Source organism: Porites lutea, chromosome 11 (assembly GCF_958299795.1).
Source record: "Porites lutea chromosome 11, jaPorLute2.1, whole genome shotgun sequence".
In the NCBI taxonomy this organism is placed as follows: Eukaryota; Metazoa; Cnidaria; class Anthozoa; order Scleractinia; family Poritidae; genus Porites; species Porites lutea.
In genome coordinates, this window is record NC_133211.1 from 5569825 (window position 1) to 5594117 (window position 24293).

A 24293-nucleotide genomic window follows, 5' to 3' on the forward strand; every position below is an offset into this window, starting at 1 on the left:
TAATATTCAAGACGAAAAACCAGTTTTTCAAACCACCGGACATTATAGCACCCTGTGGTACATACTCGTAAGTTGTAACATATTTATTGCCTACTACCCAGGGTGAAGACGCGCTTGCTTGTGATCTCTAAGTTTTCTCCAACCCAACAACGAATGGATCGTTAATAAAGTTGGTATATGCAGGGTCACCAAAGAGGTTTAACTGAATTTCTAATTAGAGGGATTGCGTTCTTCAATATCTTTTAAGATCAAAATAATCGTCGAATGATCCATTTTTATTTCACGGATAATATTGGTAGAACCGAACAGATCTTGCTCACGAAATGCTTTGCAACCAAAAACCGTATTTGATCATTCTGTGAGAATGCCTCCACGTTTCCTACTTTGGAAAACAGGATTTTTTTTTTCTGCAATTCCCTTGATAAATGCCTTGCCCTTTTCAAGAAATTCGTGAAAACGCAAGAAATAACCTTTAATTAGTAGACCTTAATTTCGACCATTTCTACTCTTGTTTTGTTAAGCTGGGCCAGGTTAGCATGCTTGGTATGACTTGTTTTGGCCAATGATGAGTTTTTCAATGACAGATAACTAGCAGAGATTGACCTGTTCTTAACTAGGAAATGGATATCAGATTTTTAACAGCTGGCGTTGTTAAACCTTCTAGACATAAAGGCATTTTAAGAGGTTCTAAACGTTAGTCTGTTAACAGACTGGTATCATTTGATCATTCATACAGCATGGAAACAATTCGTAACTTTATCGACAAGAGAAGACAACTGAAGCCGGAATGCGTCCCGCAATAAATTGTTTCTAGCATCGTTAGTTGGGATGCGCTGCTCAGCTATTGGCCAATTTTTCCCCTGGCCCTAGTAACAGACCCAGGAATCTTTGCGAAAGTTAACCCGACCCAGATTCCTTTTCGTTTCTAAAGTAGCGAATTAGACGAAGTTTTGCAAGGTACAAATTAAATAGTGAAATTCAATGGACGTATAAGGGTTAGCTTTCAGATTTACACAGTAAATAGCCGGATAGGGATCCATGGATGGCTAAGATGATGGTTTCTTAGCCTCCTTGGGTAAATCATGATAATTGAGGACATCTTTGTACTGTGATGGCTGACGGTTTGCTTGGGCTTGGTGCCAATCAGACCAGATATCAGATGCCAGCTCTGCCATGCGTTTTTTGCGCCTCAGTTCCTTGTACTTCATCTCCACCTTATCAGCAATTAAAGCTGCAAGGAAATAACAGATTTTTTTTGTCTTTTAATACCATGCCGGGAGAGAATACACTCTGTCAATAGGCCTTTCGCATTAGTTGATCATGTACTCACACAAATCCTTCTAATTTTCGGCAGCCGTTGCAATCACCACTTTTGAGACATGCGACTAAAAATTCACAAGTTACTTGTTAATTTTAATATACATTTTCAGTTCCTGCTAACAAAATTTTCCAAAAGCAAAGTATTTTCGTGTTTACAGAAAGTTGATCACGTGACCAACTATTGCCAAAGACCTATCACAAGACTGAAAAGTTAATGCTTTCAATGGGTCATACTCAACTCCAAAGAGCTACAGCATTTTAGAGCCAACTCTCTCTAAGATGGACACCACTGGGGCCGTCTCTACTTTATGAGAGATGTCCGCTCCGTCTTACAGAGACAAGGAAAATGGAAGAACATCGCTGGGGACCCTAGGGGTTTATTTTCGAGAAGAGTCCGCGTTCTTGAGAGTCATCGAAAATGACTAAAGAACAGCAGTTACTAACTCTTATTGTCCGATTTAGGGAAGTTTCCGCCTTAGAGAGAGTGGAAGAAAATGACTGAAGAATGGCAGGGACCAACTCTAGGTGTCCGTCTTATAGAGAGTAAAAGAAAATGACTAAAGAATGGCAGGGGCCAACACTTAGTGTCCGATTTAGTGAGATGTCCGCCTCATAGAGAGTCATAGAAAATGTCTGACGAGAGGCAGGGACCAAAGCTGGCTATCCGTTTTAGGGAGCTGTCCGAAAGAAGAGATTAATTTTGTATTTTAACACTTTTTGACTGGAACTTCTTTTGCCCCATCGGAAGTTAAACCAAACCTTGATCCACACATGGCATCGACTGAAAGATCAGGAATGAGCCTGGGTTACAATGACGGAAGGCGAGTAGCCTCATCACTGATAAACATGTATTAGTACAGGTTATAAGATGTGAAAACTAAACTGGGACAGCTTACCTTCTTTACAGTGGGCGACAGTCAAGGTTACACGGCCTAAAATTGAAAATTGAGCAACTTAAGATAAAGTAGAGCAACACCACATCAGCATTTTCTGAACTATTAATTCTTTAGTTCAACGACAATATCGTGTACAACACCGAGATTTGCTTCGATTACTTAGTTCTGTTCGGTGCCCGTAGAAAGAATCTGACATTCAGTCATTCCCTTTCCCGGTTCTTCTCAGAAGCAGATTTGGATGTGCTGGTGACCTACAAGTGTAGGTTAGGTAAGAAGCACAGAGGAGCAAGGAATTCTTTTTACTTCCCGGCCTTCAGGTCAACTTAGCTACAGTATTAAATGGGGACAAAAAGTTCTATTTCGATGTGTGCAAAGATCAATAAATGATTAGTATTCATGAGAATCTTGATCTGTTACAATATTAATAACATCATCCTGATAATTCTTTACTATAGGTAAAGAAAAATATGTTGTGCGCTTAGATGTACATGTACATGTAGCCAATCACAAATCAATCAAAAAATGTAAGTGTACTTAGCAAACCAATGGAAGTGGTCTTCAAATGGAGAGAAGAGAGACCAATTGTCTGTACATGTTAAAAGTGACCAAAACTATACTGTGAATTTTTTAACCGAATAATTGTAAGCCAACAGAGTTTCGTTTGCCCCAGATGATGTTTAATTTTCAATGACTCACCAGAGACTGATTTTAACAGATTAACTGCTCGCTGATGATCAAGCCCTTCCATACTCTAAGGGAAACAAAATATGCTGTGCATGAATAAACCTTCTACGGATAAAAGCTGCTTTTAGAAGCCATTTTGAAGCCATTTTGATCTTTATTGGAGACTGGGTCAGTGTTGTCTTGATTTTTTACCATAGGGCTCTTTTGGGTAGCCTATGTAGAAGGTACATTGAAGTAATATGGGCGCAAGGAAGAATGGGACATGCAAAGGGGACATGCGAGGGAAAAGTCTCCGTCGCACGCCTCGGTCATTTTTGCCACCCACCAGGGTTCTATCTAGGATTTACCGTTTACTCCCAAGTGGCCGAAGGCCCAAGCTTCCTAGAGGGGTCCAGAGGAATGGCCCCCCGGAAATTTTTGAAATGAATACGCGCTGAGATGCAATCTGCTGCATTTTGAGACACAATTTTGAGAAATGTTGCAGTGTGCGCACTGACCTCATCGCGTCTGGATGATTTTTCTGATATAGTTTCTTATATTCTGTAATGTTAACAATATTTTCGGGGGGAAGCTGGGCAGTTTGGGGGGAGGGGGCAAAGCACAACCTGACAATGGCCAGTATCATTGTACATGGCCCACTCGTCTGCAAAAAGCCAATAAGATTTACCCTTCAAAAATTCCCTTATGGTACTTGCTTGTCAAATGAATTCGAATTGCTACAATCAAACCATCAGATCTTTGTTGGGACACAGTGAGAGTTAGCCTGCGTAGAAAGCGTTTTCTTTCTTTCATGAAAGTTGGAAGTAGAGAAAAAAGAGGGAAAACTCTAACTTACTGTAAAGGCTTAATGACAGTTGACTTCCATATTATTTTAAATAACTACAGAGAGGTTTATCAAAGTTTCCAAAAAGCATGCAAGGAACCAGAATATTGCAATATGGGCATGGTATTGAGATCTGAAATAAAAACTAGTAGATCCCTCCCATCACAATTTTTCATACAAATTATCACAATTTAGCTAAGCTTACCCTGTCATTCACAGCAAGAATCCTGTCACCAACAGACAATCCCCCATGCCTGCAAAATCAAACAAAAATTAGCTCTACATTTCTTGTGGTACTAAAGGAAAACAAGTTTCATAATCAAGATATGTTTTTGGTGATTACACAGTAGTCTTCCTCATGTTATCCTGAACATTATAAAGAGATATTACATCTTTTTGTTTTTTTTTCTCCTTTTTCACTTAACTTGACAAGTGTCAGTACCGGTATTAATTTTTTTTCTACATTGTTCTTATTCTTTTGTTTTTTTCTAAATTTAACTCCTTCAGATTAGTTAGATTGATCGATTGTTCAATTTTTGAATCATCTTGTACTTTACTCTATTAGCTTTCTTACCGCCTCTATGTTTTTTGTGTTTTTTTCATGTCACCTTCCAGAAAATGTGATGTCATTGTTGGAACTGCTCAGCTAGTTTAGTTTTTGCTCTTCTGAGTAGTTTTGCAATGATTTAGTTAATATGTTCTGTTCATGTAAACCTTTTTTAATAAATTAATAATTAGACTACAAGCATTCTCTCTTTTTACTTAATCCATTGGGCCTAATTTCTCACATCTTGATGCTTACATGCACGCGCATTGTCCTCACTAAATTTGCAGAAAAAGGGAGACTACTCGCAGTCTGATAATTAATGGTTGGTTGTTGTACATGTTGGTCACCAAAGGGGCAAAAACGATTACGAAAAGACAAGGTGAAATCTTGTACTTACATGTCTGCCACACCACCAGGTACAATGTGTGATATAAAGATGGGTGTGGTGTAATGGAACACAAGCCATTGTTCAGTTCTCTTCTTCCGTTTCTCACCACCCTTGATGTGAAAACCAAAGCTTTGTTCTTGTCCCTTGAAACCAAAATTATAAGAAATACTTTAGATTAGCAAGTCCTTTGAAAGTCAAAGCTGAATAGACAACAGATATGATGAACCTAACCCCTAAACAATCTTACCTTGTCGAGTTCCACTATTCTCTGTTCAGAGGCTATCAAACCAAGGTCAACATCTGTCTCAACTGTAAATTCATCTTTATCATTCATTGCTAAGTGAAAACTATTGAATTCCTCACCATAATGTGCTATGAGGGCCTTCTGGCATGCCTGAAAGTGAAGGAAACACAGGAATTTAGGAGTGACCCAAACATTTCAAGGGAAAAAAAACTTCACCTTAATGTTTAGCCAAACATGACAAGACATCAAAATGAAATAATTCATCCTATTAAAACCACTTCTTTATGGAGAAAGAGCAGCTAATGTAAAGGGTTGTCTAATTTATTTATTTATTTTATTTATTTAGTCACTCACAAAACCTTATACAACATGAACAAAAGTTGTTAATTTAAGTATAAAATTAATGTGACAAGGAAGCCTAAGGCATCTACGGAAAGTATAAGTAGATTGAAGTACTATAAATGTGTATTCACTTTCTTGTTGAACATGTCAAAGGAGAGAAATCAAGCTGACTAATGTTGACAAATTGCCACTTCTGTTCTTTTATTTCATTCACATGCCTGCAAAATTATGTCATACCTTTTTCTCTGCCAATGTTAAACTGTAAGAGACCTCTAAAAGTGAAACATTAATGCATGTTAAATTTAAAAACTTCACTTTCATATGGAATATCAGAATAATAATTTAGTTGTGTACAAGTGCAAAGCCAAGTGTACCAGGAGCTACTGTGTTCAAAAAAACAAATATACAAATGAATTCTGCTTACTGGTAACTCTCAAAGCTAACTACATATAAATGACTGTTTCAGCTCCTCTGACAACCTTACACTTCTATCAAAGTCATTTAAAATTTCTTTCTTTCCTTTTTTTCTCTTATCTGTTATTTTATTCCTACGTTACTATATACAGTGTAAATAATTATATACAAGTGTGAATAAACTGGACTGAACTGAACCGAAACCAACAGAGAGGAAAACAAAGCATTGCAAATAAAATTTCTGTGAATTAAAATTAAAGAAAAGCCTTGACCTAAAAGGGTATGTAACAGAGCCTGGCCAAAAGGTATACACTATAGCTTTGTCTACAAGCAGGCCCTTAATCCTGTACAAAGAGATTCTATAAGAGAGATTTATCAATAGAAGTCACATAGACTAGAAAATGCTGTAATAAAAATGCTATTGCACTTCAACTAGAATTAATGAACAATGAACAACCAAGTGGGGAAATACCTTGGGCAAGGACCTCATTTTCTTGGCCGCGTACAACACTGACACAATAGCTGAATGGATTATCTAAGTGAAGATGTGATTTACTCTTTTTTGAGTAATCAAGCCTGAAAAAGAGAATAATAATTATGATGGACACTTCTCTAAGACACACCTCTGCAGGACCCAGCAGTGGTATTCATCAAATTATTCTTTCCTAGAGACAGTTGCAACTACTGATTCTCTCAAAATATTATATTATGAAATAATTTAACCCCCTTTATTCCTTAATATATTGGCCAAAGACAAATTCAAAAAACAATTCAAATTCTTATGTATTTAGATTTAGATTTTAAAATCCTAAGAAATAAAAAAAATACTATGCAAAAGTTCTGAATGGTTTCATCTTAATGGTAACTTTACTAACACCAAAGAATCTTGCCCACAGATTTAATAGTTAGAAATAGTGTAGAAATAATCTTGCCATCACTTGGACTTGGCATGAAAGGGTTAAACAAAAATTGATGAATTTAACTGAATTTTCTTTACACCTTGATTTCCTTCACAAAATATTATTTGACTTACACAAAGCATAAATTATTGTCAATGACTAACCTTGTTTTAAGAGGGAAGTGACCCACTTTTTCTGCTATTGACTGAAGGATAAACTTTGGGTGTTGCAGCTTCACTACCTCTTCAATCTCATTTCTTGTAAGCTCAGGTATAAGATGTAACTTGACAAATACATCTGCCTTCTCAGGACTCTGATAACAAAACATAGGTTGGGTATGATATGAAAAATTATGCAGATTGAGGACAGTGCTAACCACCAACACTGCAAGCAAAGGCAGATAACACCCTCATAATTTATATCAAGTGCAAGCCAAATTCAAATAATGTTGTTTACAGTTCATTTAAAATTTTTCTGATGGTGGTTTGCTGATCATTATTCTTCAGTCTGAACTTAATGAGTAGTCAAAATACACATAGGAATCACTGTTTAAAATTGCACTTCATAAATGAGCAGCACTAACCTCACGAGTATAAACTGCCCCTACAAGAGCAAGAACAGCTTGACGCAGCATTAGATCCTGGGGATGTCTCTGAAACAATATTGTGAGAAGAATTACCTACAGCATGGACTAGATTACACAAAGACTCATAAAATAATCTTCAGCCATCTCTTCACCCCGTCCCTCCGAGAGGTGACCAAGCCTGGGTGCCCATTGGGAGGGTGGGGTGAATAGATGGCTGAAACTTCAGACTTCATAAATTTCTGTTACAAGATTAAAACGGAGTAATGCAGCATGACAAAATGAAGCCTGGTTCTCATATGCTGTCCAAGTGCCTATGACCTAGCCGCTAGTACTGCCTGTGACATATTCCAACATATGAGGACATTAATGCCGCCGCCTCAAGAAACATCGTAGGTCTTTACTGCCGGCATGCCTGTGAAGTCAAACTTGTGTCAACTTCACAGGCATGCCAGCAGTAAAGACTGACATGGTCTCTGTTGCTGGTGACTTCTCATATTGGAAAGGTATCGCAGGTAGTACTGGCTGCTATGTCAGAGTTATGTCGCAGGTAGCTTGGCTAAGAATTTGAAGACCATAGAAATAAGAATAAACATGTTGCATATTTTATTACAAAAAATATAAACAATTCAATAGTAGTTACTATCACAACAAATTGTAGTTGAAAGTCAAAACAAACTTACTGAGTAAAGGGTTATTGCTTTTATATTCCATTCAAGGGCTTTAGAGAGAACATGATCTTCTAATAATCCTGTCTGCACATCCCTGAAACAATAATTTAAATATAGTTCTATTGTAAAAGAAGAACATTAGATCAGATTTGATGAATGATTCTCTTTGTTTCTCAAGTGAAAAACAGAGAGTTTTAGGTGTATCTTAGCATTAATTTTGTTAAATAATAACCATAATGTTTTTAACACAATAAGAATCCAAAAAATTAATAAGGATCCTAAAAGTAATAAAGTATTCTGAATACAAACTATTCAGAGACAATAATACTCACAATAATTATTAATAAAAATAAATTTAATTTTTATGGTTCTTGCATTTGCCATAAAATATTGAAAACACACAAACACACTTAATGAATACTGGTAAATTATTTTAAAAAGCTGCAATGTACTCCAAAATAGTAAAAACATAACTGAATACCATCCTTCACAATCCCTCAAGGCACTTACCAAATTTCTCTTGCTGAAAGTTCAGGAAAATTGTGGTAGAGGTGCTCTGTTACACACTTTCTCATAACTTGTGCACCTAGGAAAACATCATGAAGATAATGTCACTAAAATTTCAAGTTGCTAGGTATATGCAAAGTTACTAGGCAAGGAATTGTACAGCAAGGAAGTTCTTTTGATTCTATTTTTCCTTTTTTATGAAAGTAACATGGGTCACAATAGTTGTCAGAGGCCAGGGAATCCCTGTTATGATAAAATAAGGTTAGGTATTTTTGGCTACCCAAGGCAAGAAAACCTGTCACTATGCTTGGCTTGACAACAGCACAAAACGGTACACAAAGAAAGTATATTTCTTAATGCCCTATTTTGCACTACTGCCAAAGTAATCTCTGTTTACAGCTATTTTGAGAAAGGTCGTCAGAAAAAGTGCATGCGATAATCCAGAAAAGTATTCTGCAGGGTAGTTTTGAGTTCACTGTTTTTCAGTGTTATTTGGAAGAATGTCACAAGAGGCCATGGACAGTTACAGCTACAGTGTCAGGAACAGGGTATTGATCATATCCCATATAACCTTTCAGGATTGTCGCATACACATTTTTCCTGACAAGCTTCTCAAAATAGCTGTAAACATGTAAGGCAGTATTTTTACATTATATTGAAAGTATAATGGATATAATTTAAGGTACAATTAATGCTGGTTTGATAAGCTAATGATTTAGCTGTAACAGCAGCTCACTATTAAACATTAATAACAGATTCATGTTTTATAGCATCTTACCAAAGCAAATGAAAACCAAAGAAAAAATTATCTTGGCTTTATTTCCATGGTGAGAACCCCCATGCTGCATGACCACACCCAATGTTCCCACAGCTAATTATAAAACAACTTGATTACTGAAAAACATTTCAAGTCTTACCTAAAAATGCCAGCCTCTCATTACTCTCATGAGGTCCAGACAGCTTGTGGACATTTGCCAGAAGGTATGACTCATGAGTAAATGGAGCTAGCAGATGATTTATGTCTTGGATATTTACATTTAGCTGAGTACAGAATTTAACAACATCTTTCCTGAACCCTACAATGAAATAGGAAAAGGAAACAAAGTTCTGTTAGGCTCTGTTACATCAATTTTCTTCTCAGTCTTAAAAAGAGAGGCTTACTAAGGTGTGTTATTACTCTGAAATTATAAGAAGAAAAACCTGGGATTTTCATTTCATTAGCCTACTACAGACTGGTCAAGTCTCACAACCTATCTCACACTCTTATGAGTTTTTTACATTCTTCAGCCTATCACAACTTGCTGCTGCCACTAGATGTTCAGACTCACTGTTAGAATAAACCTAAATCTCTCATCTCAAGATGGCCACCTGCAAATTTCTGCATGTCAGCAGTGACAAAGATTGATGGTGATGTTTACTGCTCTGGCTTTAAAATGATACATGTACATTTAATATGACTTCTTACACTGACAGTTGTTCTGAACTTTGGGACATCTCACAACTTTTCCCACTTCTCACTATTTTTTCCAGTTCTACATGTACAATATGGGTAAGGCCCAGTTCAGACACTGAACTTTTCATGAGCCAAAACCTGATACATTGAATTAACTACATGAAAAGTTCAACATCTGAATCAATTAGGAATGCCTTTTTTAATTTTTGGCCTAGCCAGGCCAAAAATTTCTATTTTGGGTAGACTTTGGAACACGTTTGATTCAGACGTCAAACTTTCCATGTGCTGAACCTACTGCATAAATTGTTATAACGTCTTTTGTAAGCAGTTTGACTGAACTGAGCAATTTCCTCCTTAGTTCAGCTCTAATAAAGATCAGCTTCTGAATCAATTCATCCAGTCTAAATAATTTGGGTTGGCCTTAATTTGAATTACATTTGTTTGTAGGTTTGGCTCCTGAAAAAAGTCTGACGCAGGACTAAGGAATCTTAAGATTTTTGCCTCTTGGGGGTTGGTAAGTCTGCTACTATTCCAATTCCAGAACACAACTGTAAGCTTAACGTATTCCAAACGTTCTTCTCCGTGGAGCAGAATGCTTGAAAAAAAAAAAAGCAGAATAATGACATCATTTTCCTTGTATCAGGACCAGACCAAGATAACAAAGAAAATGGAAGGTGTCGTCCATGACAATAAATACCATTATAAGACGAAAACAAAGCACACCACAAAAAAGGGTACCATATTTGGAGCAGAAAAGAAGCTCTGGCATAATCACTCCCTTACTCAAGAAGGGTGAAAAGGTCATTGATTTGTATCACTCAACAAAATCTGTAATGCAAACCATTTCCCAGCCTACATTAAAAATTAATATATAATAGCTTTAACCCATTCACTCCTGGAGTTTTTGCCGAAAAACGCGTTTTGAAGTTAGTCGAGTGGTTTTCTGGTCGCTGTCGTGCTATAAAGAGCTAAAACTTACCACAAACCAGTTTACAGGTCGTACACTTCGCGGCCTTCTGATCCAGATGCAAAATATCAGCTTGCGAAGTTTGGGCATGCGCAGAAAGCAAAATTTCGACATAGTTTTTGGGTTTAAAAGTGACACAGCAGCCTTGACTTTTACTTTTCGCTTTCTCTCCTCCCCTCTTTTTTCGCTTTTCTTGCCTCATTTTTTTTTTCTCTTGCTGGGCATTTAGTAGGCTTCATTTTGGTGGGAATAGTTTTTAGGAAAGCTTTTAGGATCTTAGGATTAGGTGAAAGGAAAGGTAGGTGGGCAATGGAACAAGATTTTCATGGAGATTTTCAGGCCAATGTTAAATGGTTTTTTGGCTCTTTCTCCGGTATCCTTGACTGAATTGTGCTCATTCTGGCATGGTTTGAAAGATCTCTTCACTCTGCACATGTTAGCGGGCAAAGTCGTCCTTGACCGTTAAAACTGATGACGCCACAAAGGGTAGAAAGGACGTGGATCTGCACGGGTGGTTACAGGCGGTTCAGGGGCGAATGGGTTAATAATTAAATAATTGAATTAATTATAATTGTCCAAAATACCTTCCACACAAGAACTTCCCTTCACTAGAAGTTGACACAAGACAATATTCACTCTCTGGTACCCTGGGCTTACTGTCACTCCATAGTTTTCATTTGCCTACATGTACCTTAACCAAAGTAACTGAGGGCAATCACAACTTTACATTTTTTCCCATAAAATTACATACCTGGGTTATCCAAAATAGCTGAATTAAGATTCTACAAGAATGAAAAAATAATTGTTGTGATTGCAGCAAAGAAAAATTAAATTGTGTAAGGGTTGTAGGTAAAATCCATTATCAGGTTAGCCAGTCCAGTATTAAGTCTAATGTGATTTAGGATTTCTTTGTTTCTTGGCCCTGATTATTTACAGAAGACAAAGGAAAGAACCTTGGAGGATTTAAGCTATTCCTAACAGGGCAGTCTTTTGGATCTGAGCCACATGAAGAGTCATTCCTGTGCTTTCAAAATGGCCAACTAATCCTTTTAGGATTGTCCCAAGTGCCCTGACTATAATAGGCACAACTCTTGTTTTAATGAATCAAGGAAGAGTTTCGTTGTGCATGCAACTGGATTCAGTTTTGAACCCAGGCTTATTAGCTGCACATTTGAGACAGAGGGCTCAGGTATAAGTTTGACAAGAGAAAACAAGTTTGACTAGCCCAGAAATTCAGGCTACGGTCACTTCAAAGGCTTGACACAATTCAAGTGGAGCCTCCTTTACACCTCCTTGATCAAGACGACAAAAGGAGGCTCTGCTCCCAGGGTGATCTCAAGGTGACCTGACCTTGAACCCCAGGGGGGGGGGGGGGGAGGGGTACTCCCTATGATGGCCTATATGGGGAGGTTCCACCTGAAAGGTGTATCTTCTGCAAGCTTCAGTTATATGAGAGGGTAGGGATTTCACTGGTTGAAATATACAAAAGGGTTGGGAAATCTGTCGCTTAGGTCTGTGACAGGGACCATGAGGGCTAACAGATGAATTTTATGGCTTTATAAAGTCAAGAAAACGTTGTATTTTTGTGATTGATTCCTATTTAACAGACAGTGCATTTACTACAGTTAAAAGGGATGCAAAAATGTAAACAAGGTATGTGAGAGGCCCGGATCATTTGTCCATAGAAGGTATTCGAAAGGGGTACCTTTTTCATGATAAATGGTATATTAAAGGGTAAGGGGTGGGACATAAACATTTGTTGAGTACCCCCCGGACCCTAAACCGGCAAGTCACAGAGCCACTAGTACGATAAGCTTGTTCTATTTCACTGGAGAGGTGCAAAGTCAAATACCAAATAATAATTCTAAAAAAATATTGCCCCTCATTATATTTAAGTAACTATCCCTACCACTAAAACTACATATACGTACCGGATATTGATTTTCCTTCGTTGAGAACCCCGCCATTTGTGTTTTACTGAGCGCCAAAATCTTCTCTCTTTGAGTTTGATTGCTTCGAGGGCGTTCATTTCCGCATACAGCGCAAGCTGAAATTGGTCGTGAAGTACATACAACCAATTCACTTGAAAGTTTACTTAGAAGAGATGTCCTCAAAAGAGGGATAATAGTTCTTGTTTGTAGCACTGTACGGCTCATTTAAAAAAAATATCCTTCTTCCTTGTTGAACTTAGATGTTTTGCTGATGTTATGTAAGCTTGTTACTCTTACGACTGCTTCAATGTAACCAAGGAAAAAGTTTCCTTTAGACACCACTCCGATAAAAACCAAGTGCTTATAACTGTATACAACCACTGAAAACTCAAAAAATTTGTGAAAATCAGAAAGAACTTGGTAAGAAGTAAGGTCTAGTTACATAAACCCCGACACTAGCTGCCGCCATCTTGAAAATTTGCCAAACAACGGGTACACGTGACTCGAGGGTTAGCGTCTAGTCCCCTTTCAACTGCTGAAGATGCGCTGGATAAACGCGGGTGCACAGCAAGAAAAGAAAAACAAGATGCGAGGACGATGGAGCCAGCAAACGAACGAAAAGAGAATGTTCTTCTGTTTGTTCCCAACTTAATAGGTAAGACATTTTCTTCCTTCTCACTGTTTCTTTTACATACAAATGTATTTTCATATAACGTGTGTTGATTTATATCTAGACAGGAGAGCTGTTAGCTCTCGTCGAAAACCTTCGATATGTACGGTTTTCACTCGTTTTCGGCCCCTTTCAGTGGACCTTTTAATATAGGTTTTGTTTTCCCAGTACAGGATATATCATACTAATCTAGAGAACTGTTTATTTTCGCTCCGTGCACGTCCTTATATGCAAGACTGTACACATCATTTTTGAAAAGACAGGGAGCAAATTCCCTTGAGAACAAAACCTGCCACTGAAACTACATATACCTGCAAGCTATTAATTCTAAAAGTACCCTGACCAAGTTGAAATCTTTTTTTGCTTGTTGTTTTAAGACAAGCCTTTTTATGTCACCCTGATTCATTTCCCATGTTCGGCAGTACGTACCCACTTAGGCCTAAGGAATGCCAGCCCCTCCCCCACCCCCACCCCCCTCAGTATAGTTGCATAGCCATTGCATAAGGTCATTACATAAGGTCTTATTTTTAAGTGTTTGCCTTGTATTACCAATAGTGTGTTTCCTCAAATAAGTGCCCAAACAAATAGTTAAAATTTTGACCAAAATTAACAGTACTATTTACTGCTCATAAGGTGGCTCCTCATTGGTCGCAGAAAATAATAACACAACATTGTTTATCGTTATTTCCATGGTTTTATGTGAAGGGTAGCAAACCAGTTGGCTTTTAGGGTTAGGATAGCTGCTCCATCTAAAATGAGGAGCACTTATGCAAAGGAGTGGGGCTTTCATCAAGGTTTTTGTCAGCAAACCTAAAATTCAAAAGTACATGAATATCAGAGAAAAGTATAGGCACGCGTACACAGAGGTTGGGGTTGTCACTAAGAATTTAAGGTGATTCCCTGGTTTTGCACTGCGCATCTCTTACTGCGCATAACAAGATGGCCTCCGTAAAAAAGAGCATGTAAAGTAACATCATTAAAATGAAGTTGACCGAAGAGAAACGCTATTGCAATTTTTGCTTGCGGTTGTTTCTTGCCAAGGTGAGACTCAATGTGGTGGGAATGTGCATAACGTAAGCAGTAAGCTTGTTGCTGAGTTCGACTTCCTAACGCAGAACCTCGATAGTGGATGTTTAATTTGTGCTTATTCACTTTGATTTTCATGTAAACGCTTTCTTTATTACATTGTGTCCTAAAGGTGATATCTTGATGTAAATTCTGTAAAAACGGATTTTTTAATACTTTCTTCCTCCTTTTGCATACATTCTTTTTTGAAACTTGCCCCAGTCCTCTCTCAAAAATCAAGGAAAATGCTTTTGGCGCGCTCTTTCTGCAGCTCTACCGCAAAAACGAGTATGGTGACCCCCATTTTTTATTTCATCATTTTAATAAGGACAGTGCTTCCTTTTGGTGAGAAAAAAATTGGCACAAATCTATGTTCAGTTTTTTGGCAATTTTACTAAATTGTACGGATTGAGCTATCACGTGTCAAATAGCGCGTGTCCAATTAAATTCTACTTTGGAGCGTAAAGTAAAAACAAGGGCATTAAAAGGCATTTTTCTGGTACGTAAGTGGATAAACAATACATTAAAGTCAAATTCTGTGCGATACCACATGCATCATTGAAAAATCTTTCCGTTTTGTCTAGTTTTGGGCCGCGCGCGGTTTTTGTTTAAGGGTCCAAAATAGCTGTATTTGTCAGCATTGTGACGTCAAAACGAGCACGGTGACCCCCACTTTTTATTACCTTTTTATCATCTTCTTGACTTGTTACATCAGTGTACCAAGTTTCATCTACAATCTATGTTAGGTTCTTTTACTAGGGAATCACCTTAAGTTACCGGGTAAGTACAACAAGTAGGCTGGGAATTAAACAGCTAGGGGTTTCTTTTGGTCCTATTTTTCTTCTATTTTCCTATGAAAGTAGCTGGGGGCCACGTTCATGGTAGCCAGGGGAAATCCCTGGCCCCACCTCTTAATGATACTCCTGAGAGGTACAGATAACTGGAATTGACTAAACTGTTCTTCTACGTCATGTAAATTGATACTGGTGTAATCAAAGCTGAAAAAATGATAAACATGGCAAAGGAAAGAAAACTTTTTTGTGAAATTAATACCATTTAAGAAATTCAAGGAAGGGGAGTGGTGCTCTTTCAAGAGGAGCTTTTATTTGCTGTTATAGGGCACAGCAAAAATATCACTTTGCGTACATGTAATGTTAATTTGTTATTAATAATAGGCAATGTGGCTCCTGGATTTGAACCAAGGATCATGTACAAAATTGTATTTCAAAACTGCTCTAAAAGCTTCACCAAAGTTTAAATTCATTGTGATTACCTTTAAAACATTTGCAACCTAATTTAAATATTTGTATTCATTGACTAGAGTACATTTATTATCATTAATAATGGTTAAATTTTTTCCATAGGCTATGTTCGTCTGATCCTTTTAGTAGCTTCTTGGATATTTTTCTCCAATCCAGTTCTGTTTCTGTCCTTCTACACAGCTTCAGTTTTATTAGATGGTAAGTGTTTCTTTAGAGATCAATGTTATGTTTAGTTATTTGTTATGATTTACGGCAAAATAACAAGGAAATTCTTCTGAGCGCCCCAAAGCATTTCACAAAATTTATCATGGGGGGATCAATCCTTCAAGGCAGCAGCACGACGGCTTTGGAACAGTCTTCCCATAAGCATTAGATCTTCTTGCACCAAAAGTGATTTTAAACAGAAACTTAAGACGTTTTTATTCAGCAAGGCATTTTGTTAGTACTATAAAATAATTGTTTTAATTTATATTTAGATTTTTATATAGTTTTTCTGCATTTTACTTTTCTTATAACCAATTGTAAAATTAATAGTGTAGTTTTCGTCTTTGATTCCAAAGTGACTGTAAATATTAAATATTATTATTATTAGAGACTTGTCAGAAATTAGCAGGGGGGAGGGGGGTGGAAACAGAGGGAGGGTCACAACTTTTTGAGACTGCAGAAAAGGGAGGGGTCATGAAAAAATGGGCTGTTAAAAGGGGGAGGGTCATGCAAATATGTGTCCCTGATCATGTAGAGGTTCACCCACAGAAGAAAAAAGAAGTTTTTTGTTTTGTAAAAAAAACCTGGGAGAAATAGGAGAGTCGAGTAAAGAGGCAGAGTCGGTCTCTCAATGCTGTCATCTAATGTGTATGTACATGGCATTACAAAGAACAGATTAGAAATATATCTTGAGCTTTCATAATACTGACTCACCCTAGTGTATTGCAACAACTAGATTTTATTATTTATACAAGAGGGGGAGGGTCATGATATTTTAGGCCAAGGTCAAGGGGAGGGTTAGCAAATTTCACTCCCATTGCAGGGATGGGTCACCTCATTTTCGAACCCAAATTCAAAATTCCCACCCCCGCCCTCCCTGGTAATTTCTTGCAAGTCCCTTATTTATTATTTGTGGATGGCAATGGAGCAACCTATATGGACATTAATTGTCTGTCATTCTAAATTTTGCAAGCAATAAGCTGTGCAGAGCTTGATTAGTGCTGGCGATCATGTATTAAATGACATCAAAACATACAGTCATTTTATTAGCATACAATCTTGGACAAAAAGCATTAAGAATTTAGCTTTTTCATACCCTCAGGATGCCTATCCCTCAGATTTGATTATTAAATACTATGACCCCTACCCCACTCTGCTCAATTTTGTTCAGTAAGAAGCAGAAAGGATCCAGCCGTATTTAAACTTTGTTTTTTCAGAGGGAAAGGCCGGGGAAATATCTCGAAGCTAGAGGTGGTCACATCCATTTTCCTTAGTATTAATTTTATTGGCCAAGACTGTAACCTGTATTTGCACTCAGTTTCCCAGCTCTTCAATTATTAAGGGGCTGAGGAATCACAGAAACATTTAAGACTTCTTTTCTTTGTAAGTTATCATGATCACTGCTTTGCTCCCCATGGCAGGCTATGATTTGTCTTTTAGTACAGCCTTGATTTTGAGCAAGATAAACTTGTACAGAAATACTGTGTACATATACTTATAAAATATTTAAGATAGTATGTGCATTCTGATTGGTTAAAAACCTATGGTTTATTGTGACAGTAAACTCATAGAAAACTTAAAGTTATTTTATAAAAGCAACAGAACACACTTTCTATGGGTTTACCGCCATGATAACCCACTTGGGATGTTGGAAGAACACTCAAAAAGCTTGTCAATCAAACGCCTTTGGCTCGTGATTTACAAGCTTTTCTCGTGTTCTCCCAACATCCCGTGTGGGTTATTATGCCGGTAAACCCATAGAAAGTGTCGTCTATTGCTTAAATATACACATGGGCAAACAGATTTCACCAGGAACTAACCAATCCATGGAACATGTTTTGTTTTCTTCAGGTATTGATGGAATTGTAGCTCGTCAGTTGAATCAGACATCAGCATTTGGTGCTTGGGTATGAAACTCTTGAGTATTACAGAAAGTATATTCACAAATAAATATGGCCAAAATTATTTTGGCGGTATATACAGTTGAACCTCCACTTAACAAACCTCTATACAACAAAGTCCTGGGTAAAAGGAACAACTTTCCTTACTCCAGAAATAGTAAAATAAATTATATGAAAAAGAAACTCAATATACAACCAAACCTCAGTATAGTGAACAAATTTACAAATTTTGCCAGTCTCTTAGCCCTTCATTGTTTTGAAGTTCCACTGTATATGTTTATATCCCTTTGTTTATTTTCTGTTCTGGGTATACAGTTAATGAAAACAGAGCAGTAGGGTTCTCCTCTTTATCCTTTCCCTTCTACAGTGGAACTTCAATTTAAAAACCTCTATGCAACCTCTATATAAATCCTTGGTATAGCAAACATTATTTGTCATTCAAAGTATTTCTCTGTTTCTGTTTGGCTCAAATCCCTTGGAAAATTCTTCATAACCAACTTGTGGTGACCCCATTTGTAAGAGGTATGCAATATCTTGTATTAGTATTTACCTAATCAGTGATTTTCGCACATTTCGATTGGCTCCCGTGACTTGGAATATCCTTGGCTATTCACTGTTTTGCGACTGAAGCCAATATGGCGTCTCGCTTCAAGGCATTTTTTGAAGACGAAATTTGAGCAATAAATGAAGCAGTCGTACAAACAAATTCAGGGGTTTGCTAATATTTCTTGTGAAAATTAGGGCTTTTGTTATTTAAACCTCAGTGGGATTATCAAATTTGAATATGAAAGAAAGAATGAAACGAATGCTGGTCTTAGTAGTAAAAAGACCTCATCGTACAAATGGCGTAGTCTAATGTTTGTTTGTTTTCCAAGTTAGATATCTTGTGTGACAATATTGGTCGTGGAATGCTATGGACCTTACTTTATCAGGTATGAATGAATAAATGTTTTAGGTAAAAGAGGAAGAAGTAAAAAAGCTGAACTCAAACTTAAGATGGTCTATTATTTTGTAGGTTGCATGAATACTGTGAGCCTAACCTTTTTTAGTTTTGAAGCCTACCTACCTCATACCCCAGCTGTCTTTATTAAAGTAATGGTACATTCATACTGTATGGTTCTTCCTCGGCTACTTTGGATTTTTAAGTTAAGTTGTGAAGTGGAAATGCATAGGACAGCCTTTTTGCAATTAGGTTTCAATTCAGCTTTCTTACAGGCTAATAGTCAAACATAATGGAGATGGAGATGATGATGATGATGTTGATGACGGTAATGATGATGACTGATGATGTTGACGACTGTGATAATGATGATGATGATGATGATGCTGATGATAGAAGTTGTCTTGATGGTGACAACGGTGGTTGTAAAATTAGTGTTGGTAGTGGGAAGCTGGTGATGCTGATGATAATGTTGCAGGTTATGCTGGTAGCGTTGTGGTGATAATGATGATGGTACCCTTCATTTTTTGTCAGCATTATTGTTTAAGCTCATCATCTAAGAAGGAAAGCAAACATCACACTTTTTAAGGCAATGTAAGTGAAAATAGAAAATATGATTGGGTTTCCTTGAAGAAATCATCCTGAAATCAAGGTTTTTTGACATCTGTCCAGGATTGTAAGTTAATTAGATTTATGCTCCTTATGGCAGACATCACATCAGTGTCTATTAGCCCTAATCCTCACCTAAATGCAAGCAATTCTACTTACATGAAGTCATATGGAAATTAGAATTTGTGTTTATTACAAAGGACCCAACGTCAGACTTTTTTGCATTTCTGGACATAAGTGTTGGTTTGATAGGGAGATTTAAAATAATTTCTGTTGTTTCTGTCAAGTAAAGCATAATCATGGCAATCTTGTTTTATCTCATTTATTTTTGTTACTGCACGGCAGTGGGGCTACTTTATCAGTGCAGTAGAGTGGCTGGTATTTGTATGCACTCATACACTTGGAGCACAGTGGAAAAGCGCCAAGGCCAGTCCTCCCTCATGGGTGCAAACTGTCATGGCTAATGGTAAGTAAAAGGTATATATTATAAAAGGTAATTTTTAAGCATTGCATGATATAACAGTGTTCTCTCTAAATTTTAGCTCAGCTGGTAAACTACCATTCATGGCTGTTGAGGGAAAAAATATGTGCCAGAGGCTCACTTTCCTGTTGGGGGTGGGGGGGGGGGGGGGGGGTGGTGGAGTGAGAGACCTGGCCTGCCCTTGCTGGGAAATTTAGGAGCTAATAAAGTTCTCTGAAATGTCATTCCCTGATTTTAAGACCTGTTTTACAAAACTCGGCCGTTGTTATCTTTAGACAACAATTTAAAGTGTTTGATTGCAATTGTTTTACTGTCTTCAATGTTCTTTTTCCAAACTGCTTGGCCCACAAAAGTAAAGCTGTGTGTACTTTAGTACTTTTCCATATATTCATTTTTTTCTTTGTGAGAATTGGATCAGATCACAACTTGCGTATTTTTTAAAACTACTTATTTAATTGCAGTAAACCTTCAAGCAGTTACAGCCAGTAAGAAGTGTTGCTTCAGGCACTAAATTTTACTGATTACTGCCTGATAAGGAGAACACTGCTATAAAATTTGCACTTGTTATGTGGGAAGTAGTTGTCAAATAATTAATTTTTTGGCTGCTCAAAGAGTAGCTCTTACTGCCTACCAGATTCATAGCAAAGGTAAAAGATGCAGCAGAGTAACATAAGTATCATAATGCTAATGGAAACATAATCTTTTTTTGTTGTCAGTATCACAACTTTTACTTCATAGTTACAGACGTGAAACTCTCCCCTTAGTTGTCATCTAATTAATTTTTCTGCTCAAAGAGTAGCACTCACTACATACCGTGCCTAGCATAGGTAGAAGATGCAGTAAATTAACATAGACCTCTTTCATAATGGCAGTCTATAAATATATTCTCTTATAGGTATGATAATGAGCCTTTCAGGCCTCGTTAGCATGTGCAAAACACAGATCAAAGAATTCTTACTTTCAAACGAGGTCAGAAAGGCTAATTATCGTACGTTTAAAGGAATATATTAATAGGCCGCCATTATGAAAGAGGTCTACTAGCATCGTAATAAATGTTAATGTGATCATTTTGCATTATCAGCAGCAACACTTTTACTTATTCACCACAGGCATGAAACTCTCAAAATTTGATATAAACAATTTGAAAATATTTCAGTTGTAATAGTTACTTATGTTGCACAAATCATTTTTAGGATTTAAGACTCCAATCGGGACCTTTGCCATCTGTGGACTGCATGGGCTCCCTGTGTGGTTGTATGGACTCAAGACCCATTTGTGGTCTCCTTTCATGTCACATCACGCACAACTGGGAGTTACTGGAGTTCTGATTTCTGGGCGAGCTCTTTGCATGGCTGTTGAAGTAAGTATGGGGTTGATTTATGTGTTGTCATAGCATCATATGTATCTATAAAAGGTAGGGTATAGGAGATGGGTTATATTTCTTACTTTTTTACAAGGTCTTATATCAAATACAAGCATTCTATTTCTTTAGTTGTTTTGTTCACCCTTAGTATAATACAGAATTATTTGTCATACTTACAAACATTTCTGTTTTACAGGTCTGGTTTATTAAGAGCCATATAGATGATTTACTAGCAGAACAAGAATGGAATCAGGCACTGCCTCCTAATATAAATAATTGAATCAAATTCCATATTTGGCTGGCACTGGCTTGCCATAATAATATTGATTTAAACAACTTGCTGAAACTGACCAAACCATACGTTTGGACAATTCTAAAGGCCAGAGCTGACATTTCTATAGCATCTAGTGAGATTTTGCAGAAAAGTGTGTCATGGTGGATGATAGTAGTTATCTTGAAAATGTGACTCTTTTGGGCTTCCCATTACTTTGATTTCCCTGAAATAATGATCACCATTTTGTGCCAAGCAAGGGAGTCAGCTTAATTCTGTAATAATTCCAACCAGTGCCAACTGTGCCTATATAACCCTCAAAAAACTAGAACAATTATATGCTGAGGGGCAATAATGAAGGGCTGACAACTTATGTAACACAGTATAGTTATATAAGTTCTCTTACATAACTCACCGTGCAATTACTCAGAGATCAATCCAAACAATGTAAACACCCCAGGCAAAGGTTAATAACTGCCAAGTGTCTACAATGTAACATCCGCTTTCTTTGATCTTAGCTGCAAAAGTCCTTGTACCAGATCCTTAGCTTGCAGGGCATAACGCTTCATATTCCTTACGATTCGATTCGATTTCGTTGTCGATTATTTCCATTCGATTATGTAAGTGTTTCTTAATTCTTATAACATAACGCGTAATGTAAACAACATACAACCCCAAAACCTCCATTTTAGAATAGTAACAGGGACAGAAGGATTCACAGTCGCTTGGTCATTTATCGCCATGTTTGAGAACCTTACAAAGAGGGTGTCGCACACGGTTTGCCTTATTTGGAAATCTCAAGGGGTGGTTGAAGGACAGCATTTTTACCAGGCAACACAAAATGGTGCACGAACTGCTATCGTCTTTGCTTGTCAATCAAAACACGCGCATTTTAAAGAGTTCTAGATTCTGATTTTACAATATAATAACTCACTGAGGGCACCCTGGAAAAGGTGTGCAAAAATCGAACCAAAATCGAAACGTGGAAGCAAAGAATCCTGAATCGAACCGAACGGTCATAATCGCGATTAATGGAGAATTCGATTAATCGTAACACCACTCTGGCTTTTAGCTTGTATGCCCAATAATGGTGTGTGCAATTCTAGCCTGCGTAGCAGGCGCTTGGAAGTAGTGGGCGAAAGAGAGAACGGACGCGCGCTACTACTTCCAAGCACCTGCTACACAGGCTAGTGCAATTCCCCTGCTACCTACCACCGGACCCCAGGACGGGGGCACTCCATTATTTGGCCTTAATAGGTATGTACACGGGGTGCGGTTTGCAGGGTTTTGAGCCTTAGACATATCCTGGGTGCTAGAGACTTTTCATGCCTAAGATCTGTTGACCTTAGCGGCCAACACCGAAGCATCCACCCGCGCATGCGAGGGAAAAACCTCTGATAACCAGGGTACCTTAAACAGGGTTTACAACTTGTCACTATTTAGCGTCTTGAACAGGGTGTCATTTTTAACCAAAAGTCTTTAAAAGAGTGTGGTGGTTCGGCGATCAATGGTCTACATTTTTATTTTATGGTGCCAACAATAATATTGTTCATCAAAAAATCTAATTTCATGTTGTTAGTTGGAAAAATTACTTAATTCTGTATACAAAACGGCATGAATCAGGGCAATTGACTATTTTCCAATTGCCCATAATACACTCTGTTTGCCCCCCAAATTTTGCATAATTTATTGTCTTAAAATGCTCTTGGGAAAATGCAATACTCCCAGGAGCATTTAAAAACAATGGTTTATGCAGAATTTGGGGGGCAAACAGAGTGTATTATGGGCAATTGGAAAATAGAGAATAAGAAAAGGTCTCTTGTTTTACATGTAGGGTAAACAGGGTAGCAAAATGAATGATTTTTAACTTAAACATAGTGTAGGTTTTAAGGGTTTAGCATCAATGACCCCTACCGAAACTTTCTTTGAGGGTCCCTAACCCCCCACGCCCCAGACCACTATAGATAGTGGGGCGGATATATGCAGCATTTGCGTCGAATTGTGCACTTTCTGGTTAATAATAATAATAATAATAATAATAATAATACTTCATTTATAAGGTGCAAAATAGGATTAAAATATGATCTAATGGGCATCATATTTGATAAAAATGTCTCCTTTGTTACATTGATTAATCCCTGATATCTGTAGCCATCTCGGATTTCTGTGCAGACGCGAGTTATGGGGATTTTATTAAAACGGCAGCTATCTTGACCGGAAGTCAAAATGATAAATCGCCGGAAGTTGAATTTCTATGCTTTTCATTAACTCTCTTAAAAGTTCAAAAATCTGTTCATTTATTCTTATGTACAAAGATTAAGACACTCAATTCTCCTGAACGGTAATTAGTTGGTCATTGTTATAAGACCTTGGGAAATGATCTAACTTTTCACTCTTTCAAAAGGATTTGTCTCAACTTAATTTGCTTCCTCTTATACTCTTGGTACCAGATAGTCACATCAATATCGCAGTAATTTGTTAAAGTAATGTAGAGTGGTAATAAGTCATTAATTGCCAAGAGTATTCTTTTTTTATCTATTGTGTATTTGTTTGGGTCAGACTGTGTCACCGTTGTTGTGCCATTCTTTCCAGTGGCTTTTAGCCGAAAATTATTTTGTTACCTTCAAATGGCCATACAGATGTTTTTTTTTTCTTTTTTAATACTAGATATGAAGACAACTTTCACCTCTCCCTGTTTTAGCTTACTATTTGACAGATTAAATCCTGAATAACTGAGGTCAGCGCCGTAGCTAGTATGAGGCCAACCGAGGCACTCGCCTCGGTAAAATTTTGACGAATTTCGCCGATCATTTTTATTTTACATAAGCGATCATCGGATATTTTTAACGCATCATGAT

General features: G+C 37.4%; 2 protein-coding genes across 2 annotated transcripts; one reads left to right on the forward strand and one right to left on the reverse strand.

Moving 5' to 3' along the window:
• Nucleotides 1–254: 254 nt before the first annotated feature.
• Nucleotides 255–13146, reverse strand: LOC140953108 (uncharacterized). The gene is made up of 15 exons (XM_073402601.1): nt 12670–13146; nt 11490–11520; nt 9236–9394; nt 8322–8397; nt 7824–7905; nt 7141–7209; nt 6722–6870; nt 6131–6234; nt 5482–5516; nt 4906–5052; nt 4668–4801; nt 3929–3977; nt 2913–2967; nt 2217–2252; nt 255–1231 (listed from the first exon to the last, which is right to left on the reverse strand). Exons 1-15 carry the CDS (start codon nt 12892–12894, stop codon nt 1047–1049), a joined length of 1536 nt encoding a protein of 511 aa, XP_073258702.1. The 5' UTR covers nt 12895–13146; the 3' UTR covers nt 255–1046.
• Nucleotides 13147–13179: 33 nt separating this feature from the next.
• On the forward strand, nt 13180–23064 carry LOC140953110 (uncharacterized). The gene is made up of 7 exons (XM_073402604.1): nt 13180–13324; nt 15769–15864; nt 17722–17777; nt 18647–18703; nt 19666–19786; nt 20995–21161; nt 21361–23064. Exons 1-7 carry the CDS (start codon nt 13267–13269, stop codon nt 21442–21444), a joined length of 639 nt encoding a protein of 212 aa, XP_073258705.1. The 5' UTR covers nt 13180–13266; the 3' UTR covers nt 21445–23064.
• The last annotated feature ends 1229 nt before the right edge of the window (nt 23065–24293 follow it).